Source organism: Bos indicus x Bos taurus, chromosome 15 (genome assembly GCF_003369695.1).
Source record: "Bos indicus x Bos taurus breed Angus x Brahman F1 hybrid chromosome 15, Bos_hybrid_MaternalHap_v2.0, whole genome shotgun sequence".
NCBI classification, from domain to species: domain Eukaryota; kingdom Metazoa; phylum Chordata; class Mammalia; order Artiodactyla; family Bovidae; genus Bos; species Bos indicus x Bos taurus.
The window spans coordinates 28,483,751-28,510,965 of NC_040090.1; the positions used below are offsets into that span (position 1 = coordinate 28,483,751).

Sequence of the window (27,215 nt, forward strand, 5' to 3'; positions counted from 1 at the left end):
CACCTTCTTAAAGATTACTGCTTAAATAATGCAGAGCAACGACAGGGCTGCACAGAGTGCCAAAAGCAGGTTGCCAAGGCGAAGCGAAGGTAGAATTACGTCTTTTGGCAGCTGAGGAATTATGACATAAAGTTAGTTTAAAAAAAAAAACCTCCATAAATTAGGCTACTAACCTTTTTCAAAATCCAGCAAAGGCTGGGATTTATCTTTCTTCTTTTTCTATCTCAGATCAAGTAGAAGCACAGAGCCTCCTTTTGGAAAAGCCAAATTGATCAGCTAGATCTTATCTCCCAGGAGGTCACTGGAGGTTAATAGTTTTAAGCATGTAAACTCTTGGCCACAGGCAAGCAATCTGAAGGCCTCTCACCATTACAGATAAGTGAAAATGCTTAATCTTTGCCCTGGATGTTAACAAAAACAAGAAACAAAATAAAAATAGAAACAATCTTGGGCCAGAGCACAGGCTAAAATCTGTGCCAATGGTCACTTTTCCCCTGGGCTCAGCTTAGAAGGCTTCCTGCCAGAGTCTGACTAAATAAAAACAGAGGTTTAAAAAGGAATAACTGAACAAGGGAGCCTTTAGATTTTATTTAAACGGAGTTGTGATGGGGAGATGAGTTTGTGAAAGAGAAAGTTCCATCAGCAAAGGATAAAACCAAGCAAGCTGAAAAAAACCCATTTCCCAGGCTCTGTGATGTGAGCAGCTCCGTGGTCCTGGGCAACAAGGCCCAGCTGGGAAACAGAGGTCCCAGCACAGGCTATGAACAGAGGCTGAAGGGGTGCCCACGGCCCGGAGCCCACCTGGAGGCCAGCTTGGTCTCAAGGCTGAGTTCCTTGGGGTCAGGGAATAAACAGTGATCCTCCAGAGAGACAGATGGTCCCAGGAGCTGAGAGGTCAACCACTGCACCCATCAGCTTTCACTTCTAAGAAATCATCACACAAATAACGTATTGAAATCACAGGCAAGGCAACAAACATTATGAGGCTGTAACATGGTCTGTAGAAACAGAGATGCCAGGAAGGTTACCTGGCTAACTGTCGGAGTGTCTAGATTGCACTTGAAATGTGGGAGAGTGATAAGGTGTTTGTGCTGAAAACTTAAAAAAAAAAAAAAAAAAAAAAAAATCTACCTTTGCCAGGGAAACCAGAGTAATAGCGATGTCACAGACCAGTCACAGGAAGAACCTGACCAACTAAAACCTTGGTCAGAATTTACAAAGTAGACTTGCAGAGACAGAGCACTAAAGGAAGCATTAGACTCCAGAGACCAACGACAGAATCTGTGAAGTTAAGTCTTTTGAAAGATGCCACAAAGCTGAACCACCATCTCATTTCTCATAAGCTCTGACATGAATCGAACCATGAAAAGAAACAACTTCAGTTGTTTGTTATTTTAAAAGAAAAATGGATAGCTTTGCCACCATATCCAGAGATGCTGAAGGCCTTTGGAAGAAATGCTTGAATGACAGCTTCACTGAATCGCTGCTTAGAGACTGTGGGACTCCAGGGATAATGTCTTGGGAAGCTTCTCTCTTGTAGCCCTCTGTATTACTATAAGAGGTGCAGTATAAACAGAACATAGCAACACATTATTTACTCCCTCATTCAAATACATGGTGAGTGTCTACTATACACCAGGCACTGTGTACTTGGGGATACAACAGTGGTTGAAAAAAGCCATGGCTCCTGCTTTTGTGGAGCTTTTATCAGAGTGGGAGTGGACAGACATTAATGTAAAAATTACAGACATAAAATGACCACCTCTGACACATGCTGTGCAGGAGTGATCAGGGGTTGAGAGAGCTTATAACAGAACTGACCCAGCCAAGGCCAAGATCTGAAGGACTAGACTTCTTCACCAGGTGAAGAGTGGGTGTGTAGGTGAGAGCATCCAGGCAAAAGGAAAAGGATATGTCAAGACCCTACCTACATCAAGAAAGACAACAATGTGTGAGGACCCAAAAAGTCATCAAGTGAACAGTAGCCTGGTAGAAGATAAAGCTGAAGAGCAAAATGTGGTCTAGAGTAGACTATGCAGAAACCCAGAGGCCATGTTTAGAATTTTCTCTTCAAGTCATTAAAGTGTTTTAGGCTAGGGGTGTGTATGTCTGTCTTGTCTGTCTAGTGGGTAGGGAGAGGAAGAGACACTGATCGACTGATCTGTATTTTGGCAGGTACACTCTGACTGAAGCTGGAGAACACACGGGAGGGGGTCTGGAGCGGATGCTGGAGGACCGAGCACAGGCCGTGCAGTAGTGCAGGTGAGATGACGCAGGCTTGGGCCAGAGTGGAAAGGTGTAGCTGCAGACAGAGGCACATTAGGGGGAATCAGAAGAGGTTGCGAAGGTTGGAGTTATGAGGAAAGGGAGAATCAAACAGCTTCCTGGCCAGTGTGAAAGACTGGATGGAGATTCGATTTGCTGAAAGCAGAGCCCTGGAAGACCATGAGGCTTACGATGGTTCTGGTGGAAGACAGGGGAAAAAAACAAACAAAAAAACCACAACGTGGGCACACACGGTGTGCTATGAAAATGTCCAGGAGGCAATCTGAACAGAGGTCTGATACCAGAACAGAGACCTGGGCTAAAGAGTTATACTTGTGCTTCAGTTCAGTGTGGGTGATAATTAAAAAACGTAGTTGAAGATCAGATCAGATCACTGGGCAGGGGTGGTGAATAAAATCAGAGAAAAGAGGGCCAAGGACTGAGCCTTGAGGTGCTCCTGTTTTTCATGATGAGGCAGAAAAAGAGGCGCCCACGAGTGAGATAAGGAGCAGTCAGAAAGGAATGAAGAGAACTAGAGAAAGGTTATAATGACAGGATTCCTGTTCTAGAACCAGAGATACTAAATGATCTCTGTATAAAATATTTTATTCTTAACACAGCTAGAAGAGAGGCTGTACAGAGTAATGGTTAAAGGAGAGGCCCTAAAACTGTTCTTCTGGGATCAAATCTTAGCTCCTCCACTTGATGGCTGTGTTACATTTAAATTATTTAAACTTCTCTGTGCTTCAGTTTCATCTGTAACATGAGAGAGGATAAATGGGCCCTAGTTCACTCAGCTGTTGTGAGGATTAAATGAGTTAACTAAATAATTCATTCAAAATGCTTTGGGAGGGTACCTGGTTTGCAATAACACTCATTTGATATTTCTATAATGATGTTACCTCTTCTTATATATGCAGTTATCCCTAGCAGAAGGATTACTGAACAAGCATCATATAAAATGGACCTTTAACATCTCCAGAGTTGAAATGCAGCTTATACTCAAAGATCACATGAAGCAGTCAGCAGTACTTTCTAATTCTGCAAAGCCCTGTCAGCCTTCTTGAAACTTAGTACAGTGTTTTAGATCTAGAAAGATATTTATCTGCTGATACATGCTAAAGGATTCCTCCTGAAAAAACAAGACTTCCTGCAACAGGGCATCTCCCCTCCATTCATGTAGGCATAACCATCTTCCCAAAGCCCAGTTCAAGTCCTGCCTCATTTGTTAAAGCCTTCTTCAACCATATGCCAATTTAAAATGACCTCTCTGAACTCCCTGATCAATACTTGTAATTATACCATCCAACTGATGCTTAACATGATCACTTGTTATTTCAACACATATTTCAGTAGACAGTACTGAAATCCACATTCACTGCCTGGCAATCTGCTAGGCACTGGGAATAAAGAGGCTCATAAAATAAGGTTTCTATCATTAGCGTTTCTACTCTAGTCGAGAAGACAGAGAGTTAGCCAATCACCGGAACACCACAGTGCTTTGAACACAATATACATTTTGTATGACAGAGGAGGCAGCCAGTAGTCACCTAGAGGACTCAGCACAGGTGACTATCTTTGATTTACCTTTGAAAGGTAAGGTACAGTCAGTCAGTCAGGCTGTGTGTGTATATTAAGGTGCAGAGAGAGTAAGAAATGAAGGGAAGAATATTTAAGTCAGAATTAAATACAGTATGTGTGCAGTCCAACTGTGGAGCCAAGTCTTGTAAACAGTGTATGGAAGGGACCTGGCCTTCTATTTTTTGAAACCCATTCCTCCACTTCCCAATCTAAGGGAGTACAGAGCACTTAGTAGATACTAAGTGAATATATTTGTTTTATGAATAAGTAGATTTGATTAATTGTACCCAAAAGGAATAATTTGTTGTTGTTGTTTTTGGGCAATGTGTTGAGAAACATTCAGTTAATGTGAAAGAAAAAAAAAAAGAAGTAAAAAGAGCACACTCCATGGTTACTTATGAAGAACAAAACTTTCTAAAGATTCACTTATAGTAAGTCTAATTGATGAAATATTATGCAGCCATTAAAATGATGTAAAAATTTGGTAATGGCATTGGTAATAGGCTTAAGATACAACAGCAGTACATACAGCTGCAAGGACTGTGCTTCAGCACTGCAGCTACACGTCACTGAGTACCTGCAAGGCGGTAGCTGGGCTTGAGATGTGCTGTGAATGTACAATACACACTGGATTTAGATGGTTTAGAATAAAAATGGAGTGTAAAATATTAATAATTAAAAATACTGATTACACACCAATCAGTATTTTAGAATTACAGGAAAACTACTATTAAAATTAGTTTGCCTATTCTTTTTTACCTTTGTGCAATGTGGCTGCCAGAAAATGTTTAAGTTTCTGGATATGTAGCTCAGACTATATTTCAGTGCTGATATAGATGATATGATCTCAACTGTATAAGTAACACATAGCAAACTAACTTAACAGTGGTTTCCCTCCCTGGATTGTAGGGCTATTGTTTGCCCGTCATCTGTGTATTTTTACATTTTCCAAATTTTATTCATTGATAATCAAAAAGAATGATGAGAGAGAAACAAGGCACAAATAAAAACAGAAAAAAAAAATCTCTATTTGGTTCAAAGACTTGGCTGCTGGAGGGTGAGAAAAGCAGCCCGGGATACCCAAATGACTTCTCACTGACGGAGGGTTAGCACACAAAGGATGTTGGCCAGCTGTTCTCCATCCTGACTGGAGACAGAGAAAAGCGGAAATGGGTGTTAACCGCAGAAGGGGGCCTGTAAGTTAAATATAGGGAAGAATTTCCTGAAGTGAGGGTGTTTAAATTCTGGAATGAGTTACAGAAGAAGCCTGGTCCCCCAAAGTCTTTTAAAATACTACAGATACCCATATGCCTTGTGTATTCCTGTCTAGAGGCAATGAGATAACTTGTCAAGGTTCCGTCTGAAATAGCTGTCTTAAGAGTAAATAACTCCAATAAAACTTTCTTTTTCATTTATTTTTGACCAGCCTTCACTTTTCATATTAAGGATGCCAGCCAGTAAGGAGTACTTTGAGAGGCACGCCCCTCTGATATGGCTACCTTAAGTAGTACTCTTGAGACTTCAAAGACAATGTCATTTGATCTAAATTTAAAAACCAGAGTCAGCTAGACGACATGGTTTTTAAGTCCCTTGGGTCACGTGCCAGAGACTAGTTCTGAATTCAGCATGAGCAAATGATGGAGGGAAGGAGAGAAGATAGATCTGCTTTTAAAAAATAAGGCGTAAAAAAACGTTAATACAGGATAGGGTCTCATTTTCACAGGTGGATGGTTTGGCTTAAAAGCTGAACTATTATATCACTACCCTCTGTGTTTTGTTTTTTTTTTTTACCCTCTGGTTTTAAAGAAAGATGGGTTCCAAACTTTTCATTATTTTCAATTGACTGAAAAAACCCATTTTCTTAAAATGTGTCAAAGTTCTTACTTTCTTAATCATTTGTTCACTAAAAAAACTGTTCAACTTGATTCTATTTATAAAAAAGAACAGAGAACTAGATTAGAAACAGGTGAGCAGAAACACTATCTAGAGATTTAACCAGTGAAGTGATACGACCTTACGTAAATCCACTAGTTGCTTCTCCCAAAGTCACATCATTAAACGCTGGAAGGAATCAGAAGTATTCCAGCGAGCTGCAGAGTAGCCAAGGATATGTCTCCTCAGTATTCTAGCATCACTAAGGTCACGGAAATTGAGGCAGCCTCAATAACAATGGCACGCCTGGTCCTACAACATCAAGGAAGTCAGTGCGAGGTTGAGCACCATCACGTGGAACGCGGTCCCCTGAAGCCGGGGCTCAGGCTGTGAGTCCCACGTGACAGACTGAACAATGCAGGAGAGTATTTTTGTAAGTCTTGTTCTTCAAAATATTTAATTTGTCTTATCTACTCATTCAGATTATAAACTAAACAACTGTCAACTAAGCAAAAGCAGGGCAAATCTCACACTTTTGAATTTTCTTTCGTCTTTTGAATAGTGCTGTATGCAGAGGAGACCCTTAATGAATTGTTGAATGTATGAATAATGCTTATGATATTTTGTATAGTCCTTTTTAGTTTATAAACCACTTGGACAGACATTATCTCATTTGTTCCATATAATGATGCTTGGGAAATAGGGCTGCTGCCATTAACTCCACTGAAAAAACTGATACTCAAAAAATTTATGAAAATTAAATGACAGAGCTGAAGCTGGAGCGTACATTTTCTGATTCCCAAATCCAGTGCTTTACAGTCAGTAAAAATTGAACTTAGAATAAAACATTTCATGTATAAATCAGGACAGATGGTTCTGAAATCCTGCTTTTATCATCTCTTTTTCTGAAAGAAAGAAAATGAAATTTAAGGCAGGCAAACACGGTGGACAGACATGTTTTAAGCCAGCTCACGTGTTCCCTTAGCTTTCTTGTTTCTTAACCAATGGAGTTGAAACATATCACCATTTTTGTTTCTTTTTGTCTTAAAGTTCTAAATTCTAACCAAGTTTCATGACTCTTACCAGGTTCCTATCATAAGCAACAAAGAGTGTCTTCCTGTCCGATTCTGCAGTGTATTTTTCTAGTACTCTGGATTTGACTTTGATGGGCTTCCCTGGGGAAGGTAATAATAGGTGTTAGAAATTCAGTGGCAGAGAGAGAGAGGAGGGCTGGGGAAACGCAGAGAAGGAAAAGAATGACCACTAACTAGTAAGAGGCAGCCTGGCATGACAGAAAGAGCATGCAACCAGGAGGCAGACAACTGGTGTGGCCGCCCCAGTTCCATTACTTACTGTCATGTGATCATGGCAAGTCACTTCATATTTCTAAGTACTCTGATATGTAAGATAGTGATCATCACCCTTGCCCTGCCTCTTTCACAGGGTTGTTATAAACTTAAATAAAAACACGGTAAATTCTGCAAAAAAGAAACTTCCATTGTACATAACTTCTAACTATAGCTGAGAGTTAACCTAAGAAAATAAGTAACCAAAAAAGTAAGTAGGCCACTAGAATTGTGAGGTACTTTCCTCTAAGTTCAGAGGAAGGTCGTATTAAGTACTTGGGGAAAAGTAGAAGGGAAATGGTGAATATTCTGTATCACTAATGTACAAATAAGCATGAGCCATTATTAAAAAATGTGATCAAGAACCATGTTCTATACCTGTTTGTAAGGAGATGACTGTAGATATTTTTTTATGACTGTAGATTTTAAAGGAAAGATAAAATACCTATAATAAAGGATGGATTTAATTTTTAAAAAAGACAACTACGATTTCATTTACCCATGATACAGTTATAATACTACTTACCATTTGTTACTATTATGTGCCAGGAAGTATGCTAAGTACTTAATCTTTATATCAACTTTATCAGGAAGGCACTATAATTTCCATTTTACAGATACTTTTAAGCAGAGAGTTTAAACTTGCCTGAAGTCACAGAGATAGTGAGTGGTAGAGCTACTATTCAAACCCAAAGTCTTCATATGCTCCTTAGAACTGGGCAACTGCTTCCCACTCTGGCCTGCCCTGTAATCTTCACATGCCCCAGTCCTCCTTATGCCCCAGGTCCACTAAATGCCATCTCCTTAGTGAAGGCTTGTCCAGGCCTCACCTACACCCCTCACCTTACACTGGGGAGTAAATGACATCCTTAAGAATGTTCCAGATAACTTCTCCACCTTCCTTCAGTACTTCATACTTTCTGTTGTCTATCACATCTTGTTCCAATTTCAGTGCCTGCTCATCGCTGCTCAGAAGCTGGTGGGTAAGGCTTGGTGGAGAGTGAACCTAAGGCATCAGGGGAGGGCCTGCTTCTCTGCCTGCTGAGTGAGTGAATGAAGTAGGATGTGAGCTGGACCTTGAAGTGAAAGCAACGTTTGGAGAGAGCAAAGCAGGCAATTCTAGGTGGTGGGAACTTGTCTGAGAAAAGAACCAAGGTCAGAAATGAGGGGGGCCTGTCTAGGGGTCGGTTCAGCTGGGGTGAGAGACAGTGGAGAGATGTCACTGAGGACTGTCCCCAGGGCCTGGATGCAGGAGCCCCTCACACAGTCTGTTCACAGCAGCACAGCACAGACTCTCTTCCTCTCAGCGCTAAACATATCATCTCAGTGGCGGCCGTCAAACAGTGGCTCGCATGGCAGGGAAGTCGTCAGGCTTCCCTGACCGTAATTCAGCATTGGCTGTGCATGAGCATGTCAAATGGAATCCTGGACCACTTTCTAGTTAGTAGTAAAAGAGAGGAAAAATGGGATGTTTAAGTGGCATGGTGGTGGCTTTTAACCAAACTATTCAAGAGGACAACCTCTGAGCTGAAATTCTGCTTTTCCAATTTGTGTTGTTTGGCAGTCACAACAAGGTTAGTGATTCAAGGATGAGAAAATGGAGACTTCTTTTGGAAAGGATCAGCATAAAGTACTGGGAACTGTGCCCCAGGTAACTTGTGTTCTTGAGAAAAGGGATAGTTTTATGATTAGTCAGGTAACATCAATATGTTAGATAAGAATTCTGTTCTGTCACGTGACAGAAAAGAAAAATCACACTGTCTTTTCTTTAAGAAACAAAACAAGCTGTCACACAACTCTGAAGCTTACCATAAGGAGGAATTCAGTGACTGCACTGATCGTCAGCCAGTTTGAAATTCTGGACACCGAAAGAACACACAGCAATCTACTTCCACCGGGACCAGTCTGTGAATGGTAACCGCAGCACAGAGGATGGAAGTGTTTTCTTTTACAAAAGATGTAAGAGGCTCCCTTAGGGGCGTTGAGTTTTTTTACCCTTTGCCCTAAGGAGCACAGGCTGGGGAGGTAATTCCTCAGTTCACAGCTGCTCTCGGAAATTCTCAGGTTTCCCCTGGGGCTGAAGTGTTTGTTCCAGCTTTGTTTAGGTTTGGAACCTCCGGGCTGCCTTTCCACAGCAGTCTTTCCTGGGTTCGTATGTGGCAGACCTTTTGCGCTACTTTGCATCTGTCTCAGCGGTCCGTTTTTCATTACGGCACCAAGAAGTGATGTCTACTATTCATTGAGTGTTAATGTGCTTGGCACAGCTGGCATAAAGGGGCACTATACAGATGTGGGCACTGGGGGCTTAATGGGTTTACCATGTCAGTGCCAGGAGACCTGGACTCCAATCTTACTGCCACAGGCTTGTGGAGCAGCCATGCTTGGAAAGTCACTGAATTTATCTGAACCTCAGAAATGGAGAGTTGCTGGAAATGGTTATGTTTTAGGAGGGAAAAGACAGTCAGGGTGCAGTGAGGAAACACTTCTATGTAAGCATTTTGGGTAAACTGTCTAAAGAGATTGCAGAAGAAAGGGATCTAATTTCTAAAGTTCCAGTAACTGGTTATGGTTTTGTTTCTCACTTAAAATATTTACTTCCCTCCGCCTAATTTTGTATTTTCTGTTCTGTATTGTTTTCTTGAAAGGGTTCCCTAATTATATAAGCTCAATGCGCCACAAAACCTAGATCCTCTGTGTTTCTGAAATGAATCTGCACACTAGCCAAGTGGTCTATTCTTCGCCAGTAAAGCTGCTGTGCCTTTTCTAAAGCTGTTCCCGCTATTTGAGGGTGTGGGTATGGATGGAGGTAGGAGAGACAGAAGAGGGGGAGCACATACTTGACAGCGTGTGACTCGAGGAGCCAGTATAAGGACCATATGTGAGAGCAAGGGGAGAGGCGGGGTAGGAAAGAGCTTGGATTTTACTCTAGCCGCTGGAGCTAGGGAGTGATTAAGATCCAGCTAAAATTTAAAAAGATCATGCTGGCTACTGTGAAGAATGAACAGAGATGGGACATGAATGAAACCAGGGAGACAGACTGGACTAGTGTGGTGCCTGGGTGAGAGCAGGCGGTGGCTTGGGCTGGGGTGGTAGCAGCAGAGATGGTGGAAAGAACAGCTGGTGGGTAGAGATCACAGCATTTTTGCCGATGAACTAGACTGGATCAGGGAGGAGTGAGAAAGGAAGGAAGAATGCTCCTCTGGTTTGAGCGACTGGGCAGACAGTGTGTCATCTGTTGGCTGAGGAAGGCTAGTGAAGGACAGTTTTAAATGCTGAGGCTGAGGTGCCTGTGACACTCCAAGGTGAGGTTTCAAGCAGCTCTCTGACTACAGAGCTCACAGGAGAGGCTGACACTGAACAACGTGAGGAGGCATAGCAGGCAGATGGCTTTCAAGCGGGGCATGAGGCCACGTGAGAGGAAAGCAGAGAGAAAAGGAGAGGAGCCCTTCGGGCAGAGCTATGCAGTTCTCCATACTTACTGATCAAAAAAAGGAGGCGAACAGGAAAAACAGGCAGAAAAGGGCAGCTGAGAGGAGGAAAACCAGGGGACGACAGTGCTAGAAGCCAAGAAAGGAAGACGCATCAAGAAGGCAGGAACGGCCAGCAAGGCCAAACGTCACTAAATACAGACGAGGCTAAGGATGAAAAAGTGACCGCCAGGTTTGGCAACATTTGAGTTTTAGGCATCTACCTAGATAAGAGGAATTCCAGTACCCTGAGAGAACTGGAAATCACACTGGAGTGATTTAAGGAGGAACTGGAAAAAACAGAACATAAGTAGACCCATAATCATCATAAAAATTAAATTAATAGCTAAAAACTTCTTCTTTCCCCCTCAAAAAATGAAAACCACTAGGTTTTCAGACCTTCATGATAGAGAATTCCTGCTGTACATGAACTCTTCCAGAGAATGGAAAAGGAGAGTAGAAAAGAAGGCGGAAAGAGCCTCAGTTTATTTTACGAGGCTGTTATAATCCTGTTACCAAAATCAGACAAAGATTATTGTATACATAGGCTAGCCTCATTTCAGTTTACAAAAGTAGATATTCTAAAAATATTAGCAAATCATGGACTCTAATCAAAATGATATAAAAGAACTTATTTACAAAACAGAAAGACTCACAGATTTCAAAAACAAACTTATGGTTATCAAAGGGGAAATGTGGAACAGAGTGATAAATTAGGGGCTTGGGATTAACATTCACACTACTATAAATAAAACATAGCCAACAAGGACCTACTGCATTGCACAAGGAACTCTATTCAATATTCTGTAATAATCTATATGTGAAAAGAATGTGAAAAAGAAGGACTACATGAAAAAGAATATATATATATATATATATATGTATGTATGTATGTATGTATGACTGAATCACTTTCCTGTAAAGCAGAAATTAATACATGGTAAATCAACTAAACTTCAATAAAGTAAATTAAAAAAAATTAGCAAATGAAATCCAATACTATACAAAAAATAATACATCACAATCAAGTAGAGTATATCCCAGGTGGCAAAGATGGTTTAACAACAGAAAATATGTTTAGTTATTAACACAGTAAAGAAGCATAAATATAGTATTATCTCAATAAACGTAATAAGCATTTTATAAAATTCAAAATGCACACATTCATAATTTCAAGAAAAACAACTCTTAGCTGGGAATAGAAAGAAACTTCCTTTTGCTAATAAAGAATATCTATCCAAACCTGTAATAGAATACTTAATGGTGAAAAGAAGCATCCTCTTTAAAGTCAGGAATAAGACTGCTGCTATTATATTACTGTATCATTAATATCCACTATTGTTGCTCCTCTGCCATAGAACATAAGAGAACAAAAAGTAATAAAAATTGTAAAAAGAGGAAGAAATAACACCATCATTCGAAAAAATGATTGTATACACAGAAAAACTCAAAAGAATCTAAGATAAACTATTGTAATTAATGTTTAGTAAGGTTGCTGGATACATTCTCCAAAATACAAAATCAGTGGTGTTCCTTTATACTAGACACAAAGAAGTTGGATGCTGTAATAAAAAATTTATAACAGCAACCAAAAGGGTAAGCTACCAAGGACTAAGTATATAATAAAAGATGTGTAAGGCCTTTATGAAGAAAGCTTTAACACTTTGCCGGGGTATGTTAAAAAAAAAAAAAAAAACATATAAAGAGATACCATGTTCACAGAAAGACTCAATATCATAAAGCTGTCAAATCACTCAAATACAATTCATAAATCAAGAAAAGCCAAAAGAGATTCGAAGAAGGACCATAAGTAGGAGCCTCAGCAGACCAGATATCAAGAAAGTTGGGGAAATCTTCCTTTCCCCTTGCTTTGAAGGAATATGATTTAAGAGAAACACTCTTGGCCTCTCTCCATCCTCCCACTTACTTGCTCTTAGGGGAAGAGGGCCTTTTTGGATTGGTGACTTTACAGGGAAAGATAAAACCTGGGTATTCCTGGCTTAGCCCCATCTGGGTTTCTGCAGGACTCACCGGACAGTATAGTTAAGGGCTGGTTGCTGGCGGGGAAGCCTGGGGTTCTCCAGTTCACATCCTGATTGCAAGAGTTGGTTTAATTTTGAGTGATGTCTTTGCAAGCACTTTTATAATAGATCTAAAGCTGCATTTTCCAAGTGGCTTTATCAGTAATAAAACTGACATTTTGATTTCTGTTAGTCTGCCTTGTATCTCCTCTCTCAAGTGGTTCCAAATGTTAGGAGGAAAAGAGATGCTCAAACCTCAGTAAGACTTATAGAAATTATACCTTATATTAATTAAAAAATATGGTACTAGCCTATAGATAGACTGTAAAACAATGAAACAGAATAAGGAACCTGGAAACGGATCCATGTGTAAGTTAACTTGATTTATGAAACAGACTGATTATCAACAGTGGATAAAAGATAGACTCTTCAATAAATGATACTGAGACAATCTGCCGTCTGTAGTGAGCAAGATTTATTTTAGTTGGTTGATCAGGTGGTGCAGTGAGGTGCCTCTCTTTTTGATTATTTTAATTTTACCATTTGTGTTATAAAACCTTTCGTGATTTATGTACCTTGTTTCCAACTAGATCACAAATCCCTTGAAGGTAGGGCTTGAGCCTCATACTTACTGTTACCTCAGAGTACCCATCACGGACTGAGCACTGACAGTGTTAAATACATGCTTGCTAGCTCACTGTTCAAGTAACAGTGGGGATTCCCAGTGGTCCAGGGGATAAGACTCTGTGCCCCCAACGCAGGGGGTACAGCTTTGATCCCTGGTTGGGGGACTGAGCTTCCACACGCCACATGATGTGGCGAAAACATTAAAAAGTTACAATAATAATAATGGTGATAAAATGATTATTATTTTACATTAAAACTTAGTTCCTAGCCTTCATTCCTCAGGGTATACAGGTCTGTGTCAACACTAACTTTTTACAATGATTTTGATATTCTGAGTAGAGTTCTTTAAACAATTGTGTATTTGCTTAACAGGAGTCTTGTCTAAAGTCAGACATCCATAATTTTGAAGATCATGAGACAAAAATAAAAAAACCAAGTGACAGTAAATCACAGATGTCACTTTATTATCCTCATGGCCTATCCTGCTGGCACAGAAGAAAATGAGACTATTCTTGTACTTTCCTCCTCACAAATTATTTTTCCACCTACCATGTCATTTCATCCTCACCACAAACCAGTGAGATGAGCAGGGATTACAGATGAGAAAATTACATTTTAGAGAGGTAGGAGTTTAAATTTAGATAGCAAATCAGAAAATTAAAGTAACAAGGTTACATGGATAATGTATTTACCTGAGGTTTTTAAAAACAGGTCGTGACATTGTACAGGAGGCAGGGATCAAGACCATCCCCAAGAAAAAGAAATGCAAAAAGGCAAAGGAGGCCTTACAAAGAGCTGTGAATAGAAGAGAAGCCAAAGGCAAAGGAGAAAAGGAAAGATATACCCATTTGAATGCAGAGTTCCAAAGAATAGCAAGGAGAGATAACAAAGTCTTCCTAAGTGATCAATGCAAAGAAAGAGAAGAAAACAATAGAATGGGAAAGACTAGAGATCTCTTCAAGAAAATTAGAGATACCAAGGGAACATTTCATGCAAAGATGGGCTCAATAAAGGACAGAAATGGTATGGACCTAAAGAAGCAGAAGATACTAAGAAGAGGTGGCAAGAATACACAGAAGAGCTATACAAAAAAGATCTTCATGACTCAGATAATCACAGTGGAGTGATCACCAACCTAGAGCCAGACACCCTGGAATGTGAAGTCAAGGGGGCCTTAGGAAGCATGACTACGAACAAAGCTAGTGGAGGTGATGGAATTCCAGTTGAGCTATTTCAAATCCTAAAAGATGATGCTGTGAAAGTGCTGCACTCAATATGCCAGCAAATTTGGAAAACTCAGCAGTGGCCATAGGACTAGAAAAGGCCAGTTTTCATTCCAATCCCAAAGAAAGGCAATGTCAAAAAATGCTCAAACTACCACACAATTGCACTCATCTCATACGCTAGCAAAGTAACGCTCAAAATTCTCCAAGCCAGACTTCAACAGTATGTGAACTGTGAACTTCCAGATGTTCAAGCCGGATTTAGAAAAGGCAGAGAAACCAGAGATCAAATTGCCAACCTCTGCTGGATCATCAGAAAAGCAAGAGAGTTCCAAAAAAGATAAATCTACTTCTGCTTTATTGACTACACCAAAGCCTTTGACTGTGTGGATCACAATAAACTGGAAAATTCTGAAAGAGATGGAAATACCAGACCACCTGACCCGCCTCTTGAGAAATCTGTATGCAGGTCAGGAAGCAACAGTTACAACTGGACACGAAACAACAGACTGGTTCCCAATTGGGAAAGGACTATGTTAAGGCTATATATTGTCACCCTTCTTATTTAACTTATATGCAGAGTACATCATGAGAAACGCTGGGCTGGAGGAAGCACAAGCTGGAATCAAGATTGCCAGGAGAAATATCAATAACCTCAGATATGCAGATGATACCACCCTATGGCAGAAAGCAAAGAAGAACTAAACAGCCTCTTGATGAAAGTGAAAGAGGAAAGTGAAAAAGTTGGCTTAAAATTCAACATTCAGAAAACTAAGATCATGGCATCTGGTCCCATCACTTCATGGCAAATAGATGGGGACATAGTGGAAACAGTGACAGACTTTTATTTTTGGGGGCTTCAAAATGACTGCAGATGGTGACTGCAGCCATGAAATTCAAAGACGCTTGCTCCTTGGAAGAAAAGTTATGACCAACTTAGACAGCATATTAAAAAGCAGAGACATTACTTTGCTGACAAAGGTCCGTCTAGTCAAAGCTATGGTTTTTCCAGGAGTAATGAATGGATGTGAGAGTTGGACTACAAAGAAAGCTGAGTGCCAAAGAATTGATGCTTTTGAACTGTGGTCTTGGAGAAGACTCTTGAGAGTCCCTTGGATTGCAAGGAGATCCAACCAGTCCATTTTAAAGGAAATCAGTCCTGAAAATTCTTTGGAAGGACTGATGGTGAAGCTGAAACTCCAACACTTTGGCCACCGGATGTGAAAAACTGACTCATTTGAAAAGACCCTGATGCTGGGAAAGATTGAAGGCAGGAGGAGAAGGGGACAACACAGGATGAGATGGTTGGATGGCATCACTGACTCAATGGACATGAGTTTGGATAAACTCCGGGAATTGGCGATGGACAGGGAGGCCTGGTGTGCTGCAGTCCATGGGGTTGCAAAGAGTCGGACACGACTGAGCGACTGAAGTGAACACTGTGATAAATGTTGAACAATTTGCCATGAATGATGGAATCTCTAAACTTAAAACAACAACAAAATTCACATAGCAAATGAGAAAAAGATCTGGGACTCAGAAGCCAGTGCTCCTTAGAACAAACCATGCTGTTCTCAGCTGTCTAACTCTAAAGGCCTGATCTGAATGCACATAATTTTGTAAGTTATTGCCTATCATCCAAGGGTTCGAATTACTAAATGACTAGAGCCAACAGCTTTCCTTTTATTCATGTCAAGTTAATTATCTAATGTATTCTGTGCATCAGATGGTCCCTTTCCCCTTGTCTTTTGAAGAGGGTCATGTCCATCCTGACAAAGCACTTTAGGCAGCAGCTTGCCCTTAGGTTACAACAGCACTGACATCACATGTGAGAAGCGTTCCAGGACGTCTGTTCCTCCTGCTCTCAGACTACATCCTGACAGCCTGACCTATTCCTTGTGTGCTTTCTTCCCTTTATTCTCAACCACTGATCCTGATGTTTTTTTTTTACTGTCCTTTGCTTGTTCTTCGGAAAGTCCTGGGGGTTCCAAGTCCCCCATTTACAAATCACATGGCTGTCCTCCAGGTTCTGCCTCAACCATGCATTCAAGAATTCCTCACCCAGCCAACCTTCCCATGTCTAAACAATACCTCCGTGAACCCACCCCCCTCCCCTGGGTGCTTCACCCTCTTAACCAGACTGGAACTTAGACTTATGCAAGTATGATGGCTGCCTTTTTTTTTTCTTCAGGTATCTCATTACAGAAGAAAACCCAGAAGGCAGGTGTGGAGCAGAAGTCAGGCAAGTTCCTCCGGATCACTATCCACATTGCAGTTTCTGGGTATGGCAGAGAAAGGTACTTACCACCTGACCATTAGTCCGTGCTCCATGAAGTTTTTCAGGTTAGGAAGAGTTTGCCTCAAGTCTGGAGTCCCTAGTCCATGTTGATATCTTAGCTGCAAAGATGGAAAGACAGAATTAAATTCTGCCAGATACTAGGCAATGCTTCCCAAACATGACCCACTAAAGAAGTCGTCCCCCTCCACCCCGCTTTAAACTCTAATGAGGAAATGTGACTGTATGATCCCAACACCATCTCAACCACACTTTCTGGATGGTGTTTAAAGGTAGTCTGCTCACTTCCTGCTCCCTTGTCTCCTAAAGTGAGAGAAGACTAAGAATGACCAACTATATGGAATCAGGACTATTTCCAAGACCCCTGTAGAGTTTGCTAACATCAACCTCAGGGACGCACACCATAAAACCAGTATCTCATTTTATGTACTGAAGGCGGGAATTACACACTGAGCACATTCAGCCCTTCTTTCCCTGACTCTTCCCTTTGTAGAATCAAGAATAAGGTTCATGTTGTATGTGTCTCTGATGCCCAAGTATCTGACACAGTGCTAGTGCTCATTTCATGCTTATTAAACAAACAAAGAGCAAGTCATTTTTGACTGAGGCTGTGCTTTATGTTATTTCTCTTGTGCTTTTAGCTTTCCTTTTTCTCTAGGACCAGAGAACAGAGTTGCTATGGCCTGTGGCTAAGATCTGCTCTTAGTTTTACTTATTTCTGCTAGAGGCTGATTTTCTACAATTCAGTGCCCTTCTAAGTGTCTTGGGTAACCTACTAAATGGTTTTCATCTGTCTGTTCCTGCCTCCTCTCACTCTGCCTCTAAGACTATTTGCTTCCTCACTAAGCATAATATAGATCCGAGGTCAAGTATAATGTGCATATTCACACACAAACACACATGATGTCAAATACACAGTACGTGTACAGCCCTGTAGAAATGTATTTTTCAAATGACATACTATATATGAAGAAAGGACTTTGTAAACTGCATACTGATGTACATATATGAAGGGTCATCTTCCTTAAAGTTTTGCTTTTCCAGCACCTAATTTAAAAGTGGCTAAGTTAAACTTTAAATATTTTCCTCTTTAAAAAAAATAAAACTACTATCAACAAAAAATCAAAGTAACTTTTCTTTTGTTTGTATCTAGTACTCAATTGACTTTTCACTTAAGTGGGAGTGACATTTAACAAAGAGTTCACTCTCACTACACTGAACTTGCAAAGAAAACCCCCAAACCTAATCCTAAAGAAACCTAGTCTCTTTAATGGTTGGAACATACGCATAAAATAAGGAGGAAGAAATACAGAATGTTAAAGCTAAAAGGTATCTTGTTAACCCTTTTCTTGTGCAGATGGGAAAACTGATGCCCAGAAAGAGGAGGGAATTTCTCCAGAGCCACACGTTTCAATGGCAAAGATATTATTAGTCAGAGCCGCCTTTTCACAATCATGCTACTCGACTAGCTACTCCAAAGTCTGAGAGGAAAATTGGTTAGAAAAAAACAAAACCCCAAACCTTGAGAAGACAAAGGGAAAATATTCTTTTCCTTTTCCAAATCTAGCTTGGTGACCTAAATCACCTCCTGAGATTTGCTGACCTTGAATTATAAGATCTCCTCCATATTATATGACATCATTTCTTATATTAATATAAAAGCATTTTTTCCATTCACTGATAAAAGCAAAATGGCTGACATCCCAATATGACATTCCTGAATTCATTGTTTCAATAAAAAAGTGAAATTGTTTACACATGGCATGGAAATTTCACCTGTGATTCATACTGAAAAATATTAAGTATCAAAAAAGTAAAACCACCCCACACTAAAATAACACTAAGCTATGTGTCCCTGAGCCAGTATGCAGTCAACTGCCTGCCCCGGGCTCAACAGTGGAAGGTGGGTGTTGAATTCTTTTCAGAGACCACAATGAAAATTTCTCTCCAAGTCTGATTTCAACTAAAAAAGGAAAATGTGGGAATTTCAAGCCTCCACCCAAATCTTAACTCCTCATTTGCTGCCTAGCATTATTTTTATCATAGAATCTTGGGATATCAATCACAGCTTTAAAAAGATTATGGAGACTTTTTCCATCCTCCATTTTTTCATAAGTGAAGAAACTAAGACTCAGTAATAGGACAAGTGTCCTGCCCAAGGTCTCAGAGCTGATAAGGGACAAAGCCAAGGCTACAACCTCTCAGTAACAACTCTGAACCCTTTGTCATGTCACCCTTTCAGTCTTCAACATATAGAACTAAAATAGAAATTCCCACATAGTACATATATGTTGTTCAGTCGCCAGGTCATGTCTGTCTCTTTGCAACCCCATGAACTGTAGCATGCCAGGCTTCCGTGTCCTCTTTCTCCCCGAGCTTGCTCAAACTCATGTTCATTGAGTCAGTGATGGCATCCAACCACCTCATCCTCTGTCGCTCCCTTCTCCTCTTGCCCTCAATCTTTCCCAGCATCAGGGTCTCTTCCAGTGAGTTGGCTCTTTGCATCAGGTGGCCAAAGTCTGTGTGTGTGTGTATGTAAAAAATTTAAAACAAAGTACATATAATGTTTTAAGTCTAAACTACTAAAAGGCTTATAATGAAAAAGCAACAGTTCTTTGCTCTTCAGTAGTGACCACTTTTGGTTGTTTTTTCCTTTACCTTCATATTTCTAAATACACTTATACTAATATTTCTTATTCCATCCCTCTCATTTAGACATCATCTACTATGTTCCTATTATGAAAAATGAGAATTTAGCCCTTTTATTACTCTTTTCTTAATACATTTTATCTCCTTACTGATAATGACCTACTTTTTATTAAAGAATATGAGGATTTAACTGTCCACTCTCCAAATACACTTTTCCTCATTCTCTCAAGATATTCAATTATTTTGGAATGTAACATTTTTTGTTAAATCAATATTTAGTGTTTACCTTACACCTACAAAAATACTGTTCACTGCTAAGCCATATAGTACACTATTCCTTTTTTGCCTTGTGTTTGTTTTTCCTGAAATGATAATTGCCATTTACCCTACTTGTTAAGTACCCATGTACCTATCACTAGATTCTCCCCCAATTAGGACAAAACCTTAAATCCTTCCAATCTGGTTAATAAAGACATCATATAACAACCTATCAAGCCCATACCCCATCCCTTGGAGATTATTTCCTGCAGTACCTTCTGTCTGCTCCAATCTGAACAGTTTGTTCTCTAGGCTGGTTCTCTTTTTACCTATTTAGAACTTTCTTTCACCATCATCCTAGAAATTCTGTTTACAGTCACCCCTCTATATCCCAAAGGGACTGGTTCCAGGAGACCCTGAAGATACACCAAACACTGCAGATGTTCAAGTCCCTCATCTAAAATGGTGTTGTATGTATAGTGAACATTCAACCCTCCATAACCCATACCCAGGTTTTATGTCAGTGGATACAGAGGGCTGACTGTAATTGTGTTGAGGCTGCTGTTTCCAAGATCTCATCACTTGTTCTTTGATTTACTGCCTCATTTTGGTGGAGCATATTCTATAATAGAGAATATATATATTCTCTAGAATATAATAACCTAGTTAGCATATTAAAAAGCAGAGACATAAATCTGCTGACAAAGGTCCGTTTAGTCAAAGCTATGGTTTTTCCAGTAGTCACGTATGGATGCAAGAGTTGGACTATAAAGAAAGCTAAGTGTGAAGAATTGATGTTTTTGAACTGTGGTGTTGGAGAAGACTCTTGGGAGTCCCCTGGACTCATGTGAAAAGACCCTGATGCTGGGAAAGATTGAGGGCAGGAGGAAAAGGGGATGACAGAGGACGAGATGGTTGGATGGCATCACTGACTCAATGGACGTGGGTTTGAGTGGACTCTGGGGGTTGGTGATGGACTGGGAGGCCTGGCGTGCTGCAGTTCATGGGGTCGCAAAGAGTCAGTCACGGCTGAGTGACTGAACTGAACTGGACTGCAAGGAGATAAAACCAGTCATTCCCAAAGGAAATCAGTTCTGAATGTTCATTGGAAGGACTGATGCTGAAGCTGAAACTCCAACACTTTGGCCACCTGATGTGAAGAACTGACTCATTGGAAAATACCCTGATGCTGGGAAGGATTGAAGGCAGGAGGAGGAGGGGACAACAGAGGATGAGATAGTTAGATGGCATCACCAACTCGATGGACATGAGTTTGAGCAAGCTCCAGGAGTTAGTGATGGACAGGGAAGCCTGGTGTGCTGCAGTCCATGGGCTTGCAAACAGTGGGGCACGACTGAGCTACCGAACTAAACTAATTCTGTAATGGCTTTCTGGAAAAGGGCCACATGAGAGGTATCTTTTTTAATACTTTGAATATTTAAAAATATCTTTAATTCCATTCTCGTACTTGAATGATAGTTTGCTTGGGTATAAAATTCAAGGCTGTAATGATTTTTCCTTTGGAATGTTGTTTCACTGTCATTTAATTTTGCATATAGCAATTGAGAAATCTGATAACATTCTGATTCCTGACCCATGTGTGTGAAGTGATTCTTCTCTCTTTAGGATTTTATTCTTTAATGCCAGTATTCAGAAATTTTACAATCATAAGTTTTTGTTTGGGTCTTTTATCATTTACTGTTTTGGTCTGGATTTAGTGAGTCCTTTGTTTTTATTTCCTTCCAGCTTTATTGAGATATAATTGACATACAATTCTGTATAAGTTAAAGGTGTGCAGCATAGTGATTTGACTTATATACATCATGAAATGAATACCACAGTAAGTTTAGAGAACATCCATCATCTCATATAGACACAAAATTAAAGAAAAAAAATTATCTTTACCTTGTAATGGGAACTCTTAAAATTTACTCTCTTAACTTTCATATATAACATACAGCAGTGTTAATATATTAATCGTGGTATACAATACATCTCTAGTAGTTATTTGTCTTATAACTGGAAGTTTGTATCTTTTGACCACTTTCATCCAATCCACTCCCACCACCACAATTCCTCCCACCTCTAGTAACCAGAAATCTGATCTCTCTTTCCATGAGTTTATTTTTGAAGTAAAACTGACCTAAAACACTATGTTAGTTCCTGGTACAAAACAGTGATTCTATTATTTCCATACATTACAAAATGATCACCACAATAAATATAGCTACCGTCTGTCACCATACAGAGATATTACATTATTATTGACTATATTTCCCACACTGTACATTTCATCCCTGTGGCTCATCTGTTTGGTAATTGAAAGTTTGTGTGTGAAGAAGGCTGAGCACCGAAGAATTGATGCTTCTGAACTGTGGTGTTGGAGAAGACTCTTGAGAGTCCCTTGGACTGTAAGGAGATCCAACCAGTCCATTCTAAAGGAGATCAGCCCTGGGATTTCTTTGAAAGGAATGATGCTAAAGCTGAAACTCCAGTACTTTGGCCGCCTCATGGGAAGAGTTGACTCATTGGAAAAGACTCTGATGCTGGGAGGGATTAGGGGCAAGAGGAGAAGGGGACGAGAGAGGATGAGATGGCTGGATGGCATCACTGACTCGATGGACATGAGTCTGAGTGAACTCCAGGAGTTGGTGATGGACAGGGAGGCCTGGCGTGCTGCGATTCATGGGGTCGCAAAGAGTCGGACACGACTGAGCGACTGATCTGATCTGATCTGATCTCTTAATTACCCTCACCTATTTCACTCATCCCCCACTTACTGACCTTCCTTTGGCAACCTCCTGTTTGTAGCTATGAGTCTTATTTCTGTTTTGTTATGCTTGTTCATTTGTTTTGTTTTTTAGATTGCATGTATAAGTGAAATCATATAGCATCTGTCTTTCTCTGATTTATTTCACTTTATAGCATAACATTCTCTAGGTCTATCCATGTTGCTGCAAATGGCAGGATTTTGTTCTCTTTTATGGTTGAATAATGTTCCAGTGTATGTGTGTGCACGCACATGTATGCACCACATCATCTTCATCCATTCATCTACTGATAGGCACTTAGGTTGCTTCCATATTATGGGTATCATGAATAATGCAGCAATAGGGGTGTATTTGTCTTTTCAAATTAGTGTTTTTGGTTTCTTTGGAAAAATACCAACAGTGCACAAGTGTTCCCTTTTTTCCACATTCTTGTCAACACTTGTTATTTCTTGTCTTTTTCATAACAGTCATTCTGACAGATGTGAGGTTGCTGTAGTTTTGTTTTGCATTTCCCTGGTGATTAATGATGTTGAGCATCTTTTCATATGTCCATTGGTCATCTCTGTGTGTTCTTTGGAAAAATGTCTATTCAGGTCCTCTGTCCATTTTTTAATTGGGTTGGCTGTTTTTTTGATGTTGAGTTGCCTGAGTTCTTTATATTTTGGATATTAACTCCTTTTCAGATATATCACTTACAAATATCTTCTCCTATTCAGTAGGTAGTCTTTTCATTTTGTTCATGGTTTCCTTTGTTGTGCAAAATATTTTCAGTCTGATATAGTCCCATTTGTTTACTTTGCTTTTGTTTTCCTTGCTAGTGAGTCCTTTCAATATGAAAACTCTTATCCTCTAATTTTGATTGTTTTCTATTATTATTGTTATTTTTACTTTCTGTCTCCTCTATCTTCATTTTCTGTTACTTTTGGATTTTTTTCTTTTTTGTTTTTGTTTCAGCCTTAAAATAAAATTACAGGCTTTCTTTAATGTCTGGTAATCTTTGGTTGTCAATTTTTCTTTATGAATGAAACTTTAAAGTGCTAATCAGATAGTCTGTACACTGGCAGGACTTGCTGAGGATTGGAGGATGCACCCCTACGTTCATTGCTGTGTTATTCACAATAGCCACAATATGGAAGCAAGCTAGTGCCTATCAGTAGATAAATGGATAAAAAAAGAGGTGGGGTATACATACGCATGCACATACTGAGCCATAAAAGAGAACGAAATCCTGCTATTTGCAACAACATGGATAGACCTAGAGGGTACTATGCTAAGTGAAATAAGTTACTCTGGAGTTCTATGGCTTGAACTACATTGCTTCTTGAAGGGTTTAGGTTTTGGTTTTCTCCATTCTGCCTACTCACAGTTTATCATTTATCTGCTTGTGATTTTCTAAAATGCTGTCGATTCTATTACCTGCTCTTGTCTCTTCTGTTCTTTTCATCTTTGTGTGCTTACAATTTTAAATTATTTTGTCTTTATTAGTAGCATTTCTTTAGGGCCTGACATAAATGAGTATATTTAATTTTTTTATCATGAAGTCCCCTATATATATAATAGTTTTCCAATACTGGCTATTGGAACTCACCTCTCTGAGAGAGACTCTCTTTCCTGTCACTAAGTCTCCCTCTAGGCATCCTCCATCTATCTATTCTATCCACTCTGAAAGAGCCAACACCAGTTCTATTTCCTGTAGGTAGCTCTCTGATTATCCCAAGGTAAGGGGGCATTTTACCCCTCTGCCAAATCCCTTCCTACACCACCTTTCCATCTGCTGTCTTTGGAAAGCCTAAACTAAATGAATATATACTTAATACATATTTGTTAGTAAGTTAAAATTAATGCTGTATGGGAGGAAATGAGAGGCATCATGACACACTGGAATGAGCTTAGATACAGAAGATTTGGGTTTGAATACCAGTGGTGTCACTTACTAGTAGTTTGACTTCAGCTAGGGCTACTCAAATAATTGTCAAACTACCTTTTTTGGTAGCCATGGAATCCTTTATTCACATGAAATATTATATAGAAGCCCAAGTGTAAAACAAATAGGAGATTGTAGGCAATTGTGGAGGAGTAGAGTTAGAACCAAAGAGGCATTCCCATCTGGAGTTCAAACCCCACTGGACTAGATTATCTCCAAGAGACTTTCAAAGTTCTGACTCCACTTTAAAATGCTCTAAAAGTTATAGGTTTGAACCAGGCATCTATACATTTAAAATATGGCTAGGGTAGTGCACCTTCACCAGGTGAATGATGAGGAACACTGGTCCACTCAGCCCCATTTCTGGTTTTGCTCACTTCTGATATGTCAGAAGTCAAAGCTGGATAAGAGGGTGTCAGACCTTCATGTGTTCACTGAGGCGTAAGGCTGATGGAAGAGTCTACAAAGATACACTTCTGGACACCTTAAGGGAAGTGTCTAAAAATGGAGGGAGTAAAATGGGGTCCAGCCTAATGTCCTACTATATCAGGTAGAGATGACCCACTATTAAAATGTAAGTGAAAATGTAAATACTTCAGGAAAGGAACAAACCTACATTTTTATTAAGTGATTCTTTAACAAGTTAACTCCCTGTTAAGGTATTAGTAAAAGCAAGAGGTTAAAGAAGGAGTGAGGCCAGGGAAGAAAGACTAAGGGTACAGAAAGGAGAGGAAGGACTACAAATCAGTTCTGTCTCTGACTGACCGGCTGCGCCCATGTCTACTTCTCACCATATAATGTATGTAACCTGGAATAAGTGCAGAACCTGTCTGTGCCTCTTCTATAAAACAGGACCAAAATGTTTGTCTCATAAAATTGTTGTAAGAGTTCAATCAGGACTTTTATATAGAATGGACACTCCTGAGGCCTGGTTTTTAGAGACTGTTCATTAAAACTTTCGAGAGTCTAGTGAGAAGGGATTGTTAAGTAAAAAATGCCAAGTGATACCATGTACGGCATGACATCAGTCTTTGAAAAATATATCTCTGCTTACATAAACAGAGAAAAAGATCCTGAAGAATAAAGTTCTAATAGAAGTTTTCCTTGAGTGCTAGGAAAATGTGGTTAATCATTGTTGACTTTTCTCTATTTTCTGTTTCTTTTATAAATATATAGTCCTTTTGTTATATTTTCTGTTCTCTAAAATACGGCATCATAAAATAATATGGATATATAGGGCTAGTTTTCTTTCTGCTCAATTTTGTTGTGAACTTAAACTGTTTTGAAAAATAAAGGCTATTTAAAAACAACAACAAGGGCCTAGAACACTCAGCTCAAGGATTCAGATTTATCTTCCTTGACAGCACTAAGAGTCTACTACAGGGTTTTAGGCAGGAAAGTGAACTAGGAGGCAGCTGTGAAGGACAGATTTAAAGACTACAGTATTCTTTTTGTGTGAGAAATCTTACGTCAACATTCCATCAAAATCTGCCCTTACGAACTACTATCAATAAATACCACACTTTCCTAAAAGGAGCTCCCTCTGTTCTCAATTCTGATTGGGGAAGGCAGATGCCAAGAAACCCAGGCAAATAAAATGTTGCTTTGGGTCTGTCTAACTGCTTCAAATTAGTCTCTGAAATAAACACCTTTTGTAACAACTTCCTACTGCACCACCACCCAAAGAGTCTAAGCAGTGGTAAGTGGAATTTTGGTTTCAATTAGCTTGAATTTCAGCTTCACTCTGATTGGCTTACGATTCCATGGGAGCTGTTAAATTTCTGCGCAACTCTATGGTAGGCTAGGAGGTGAAAACTACACGCAGATGACAAATTAGATGGGAAGTGAGGAGAAGCAATGTTGCAGCGGTTTCCCTGGGAAAATGAACAAAGACTATGGTCTACTAGCAAAAGAAAATCCTTACACTAAAACAACAAGGAGAAGGGCGCGACAGAGGAGGAGGTGGTTGGATGGCTTCACAGACTCAATGGACATGACTTTGAGCAAAGTCCAGAAGATAATGAAGGACAGGAAAGCCTTGTGTGTTGCAGTCCATGGGATCGCAAAGAGTAAGACATGACTGAGCAACTAAACAACAATCACCACCACCACCAGGAAGATCTAGCTTTATGGTTACTGGAACAACAACAAAGAAGAAAATCAGAGCCAGGGATACATTCAGCCCTCAGCAGACAACTACGGCCATGTCAACTCCATTAACTATCGTTTCTCTATTTTCCTCTCCCACACCACCTTTTTGTATAAAGATACAGTATTTTCCCGAAGCCACATGTGGGGTTCATCTCAAATCACTATATAGACAGATCAACTATGATGTTAGAGCTCTTATAGTTGAAATTAACTAGTTCATGCAGCTTGATAAATGGTGCTCCACTGACTAGGTAAGTCTTCTGCAGCTCTGGAGATCATATTTTAAAATAAAGTGTGATTGTACTTTTGAGAAATAAATGCTGAGTTCTTGTACTCGGTGAGCATCCTCCTATGGCGTTAAGAGGCCTAATTTAATATCAAAGTGCTCAATTTTATTTTTATTTTTTAAACACTCACTTTTTCCAGGCTGGGAAAGACACTGGGGGCTCAAGAATCATTCTGTCATTTAGGTTTTGGAAGGAAAAATTCAGTTTAGACAACACACACACACTCTTACCCTTCCAAGCCACATGCATCTACGCAAGGCCACTTATTGCGTGGCTTATTAGTTCCATATGGGGCCTGAGCTAAGCTGAATGATACGTTTGATACAAACCGTCTGTTACCGTGTGGGAATGTGGATTAATACAATGCTTCAATAAAGGTTACTAAAAGATCAATACTTTCGTGATGGGATTACAATGAATTTGACTACAAAGAGAGAACTGGTCTAGAAGAGTTGAAAAATTAAGAAATTAAAAATG

At 39.8% G+C, this 27,215-nt stretch overlaps 1 protein-coding gene across 2 annotated transcripts in view; it reads right to left on the bottom strand.

Annotated features, from left to right (window-relative positions):
- The window catches only part of UVRAG (UV radiation resistance associated), a 329,275-nt gene that overhangs the window by 11,929 nt on the left and 290,131 nt on the right, over positions 1-27,215 (bottom strand). For both annotated transcript variants that reach the window (XM_027562853.1, XM_027562854.1), the window contains one exon: positions 16,708-16,799. In XM_027562853.1, the coding sequence (XP_027418654.1) occupies positions 16,708-16,799 (92 nt within the window). The remainder of the gene's footprint in view (positions 1-16,707; positions 16,800-27,215) is intronic.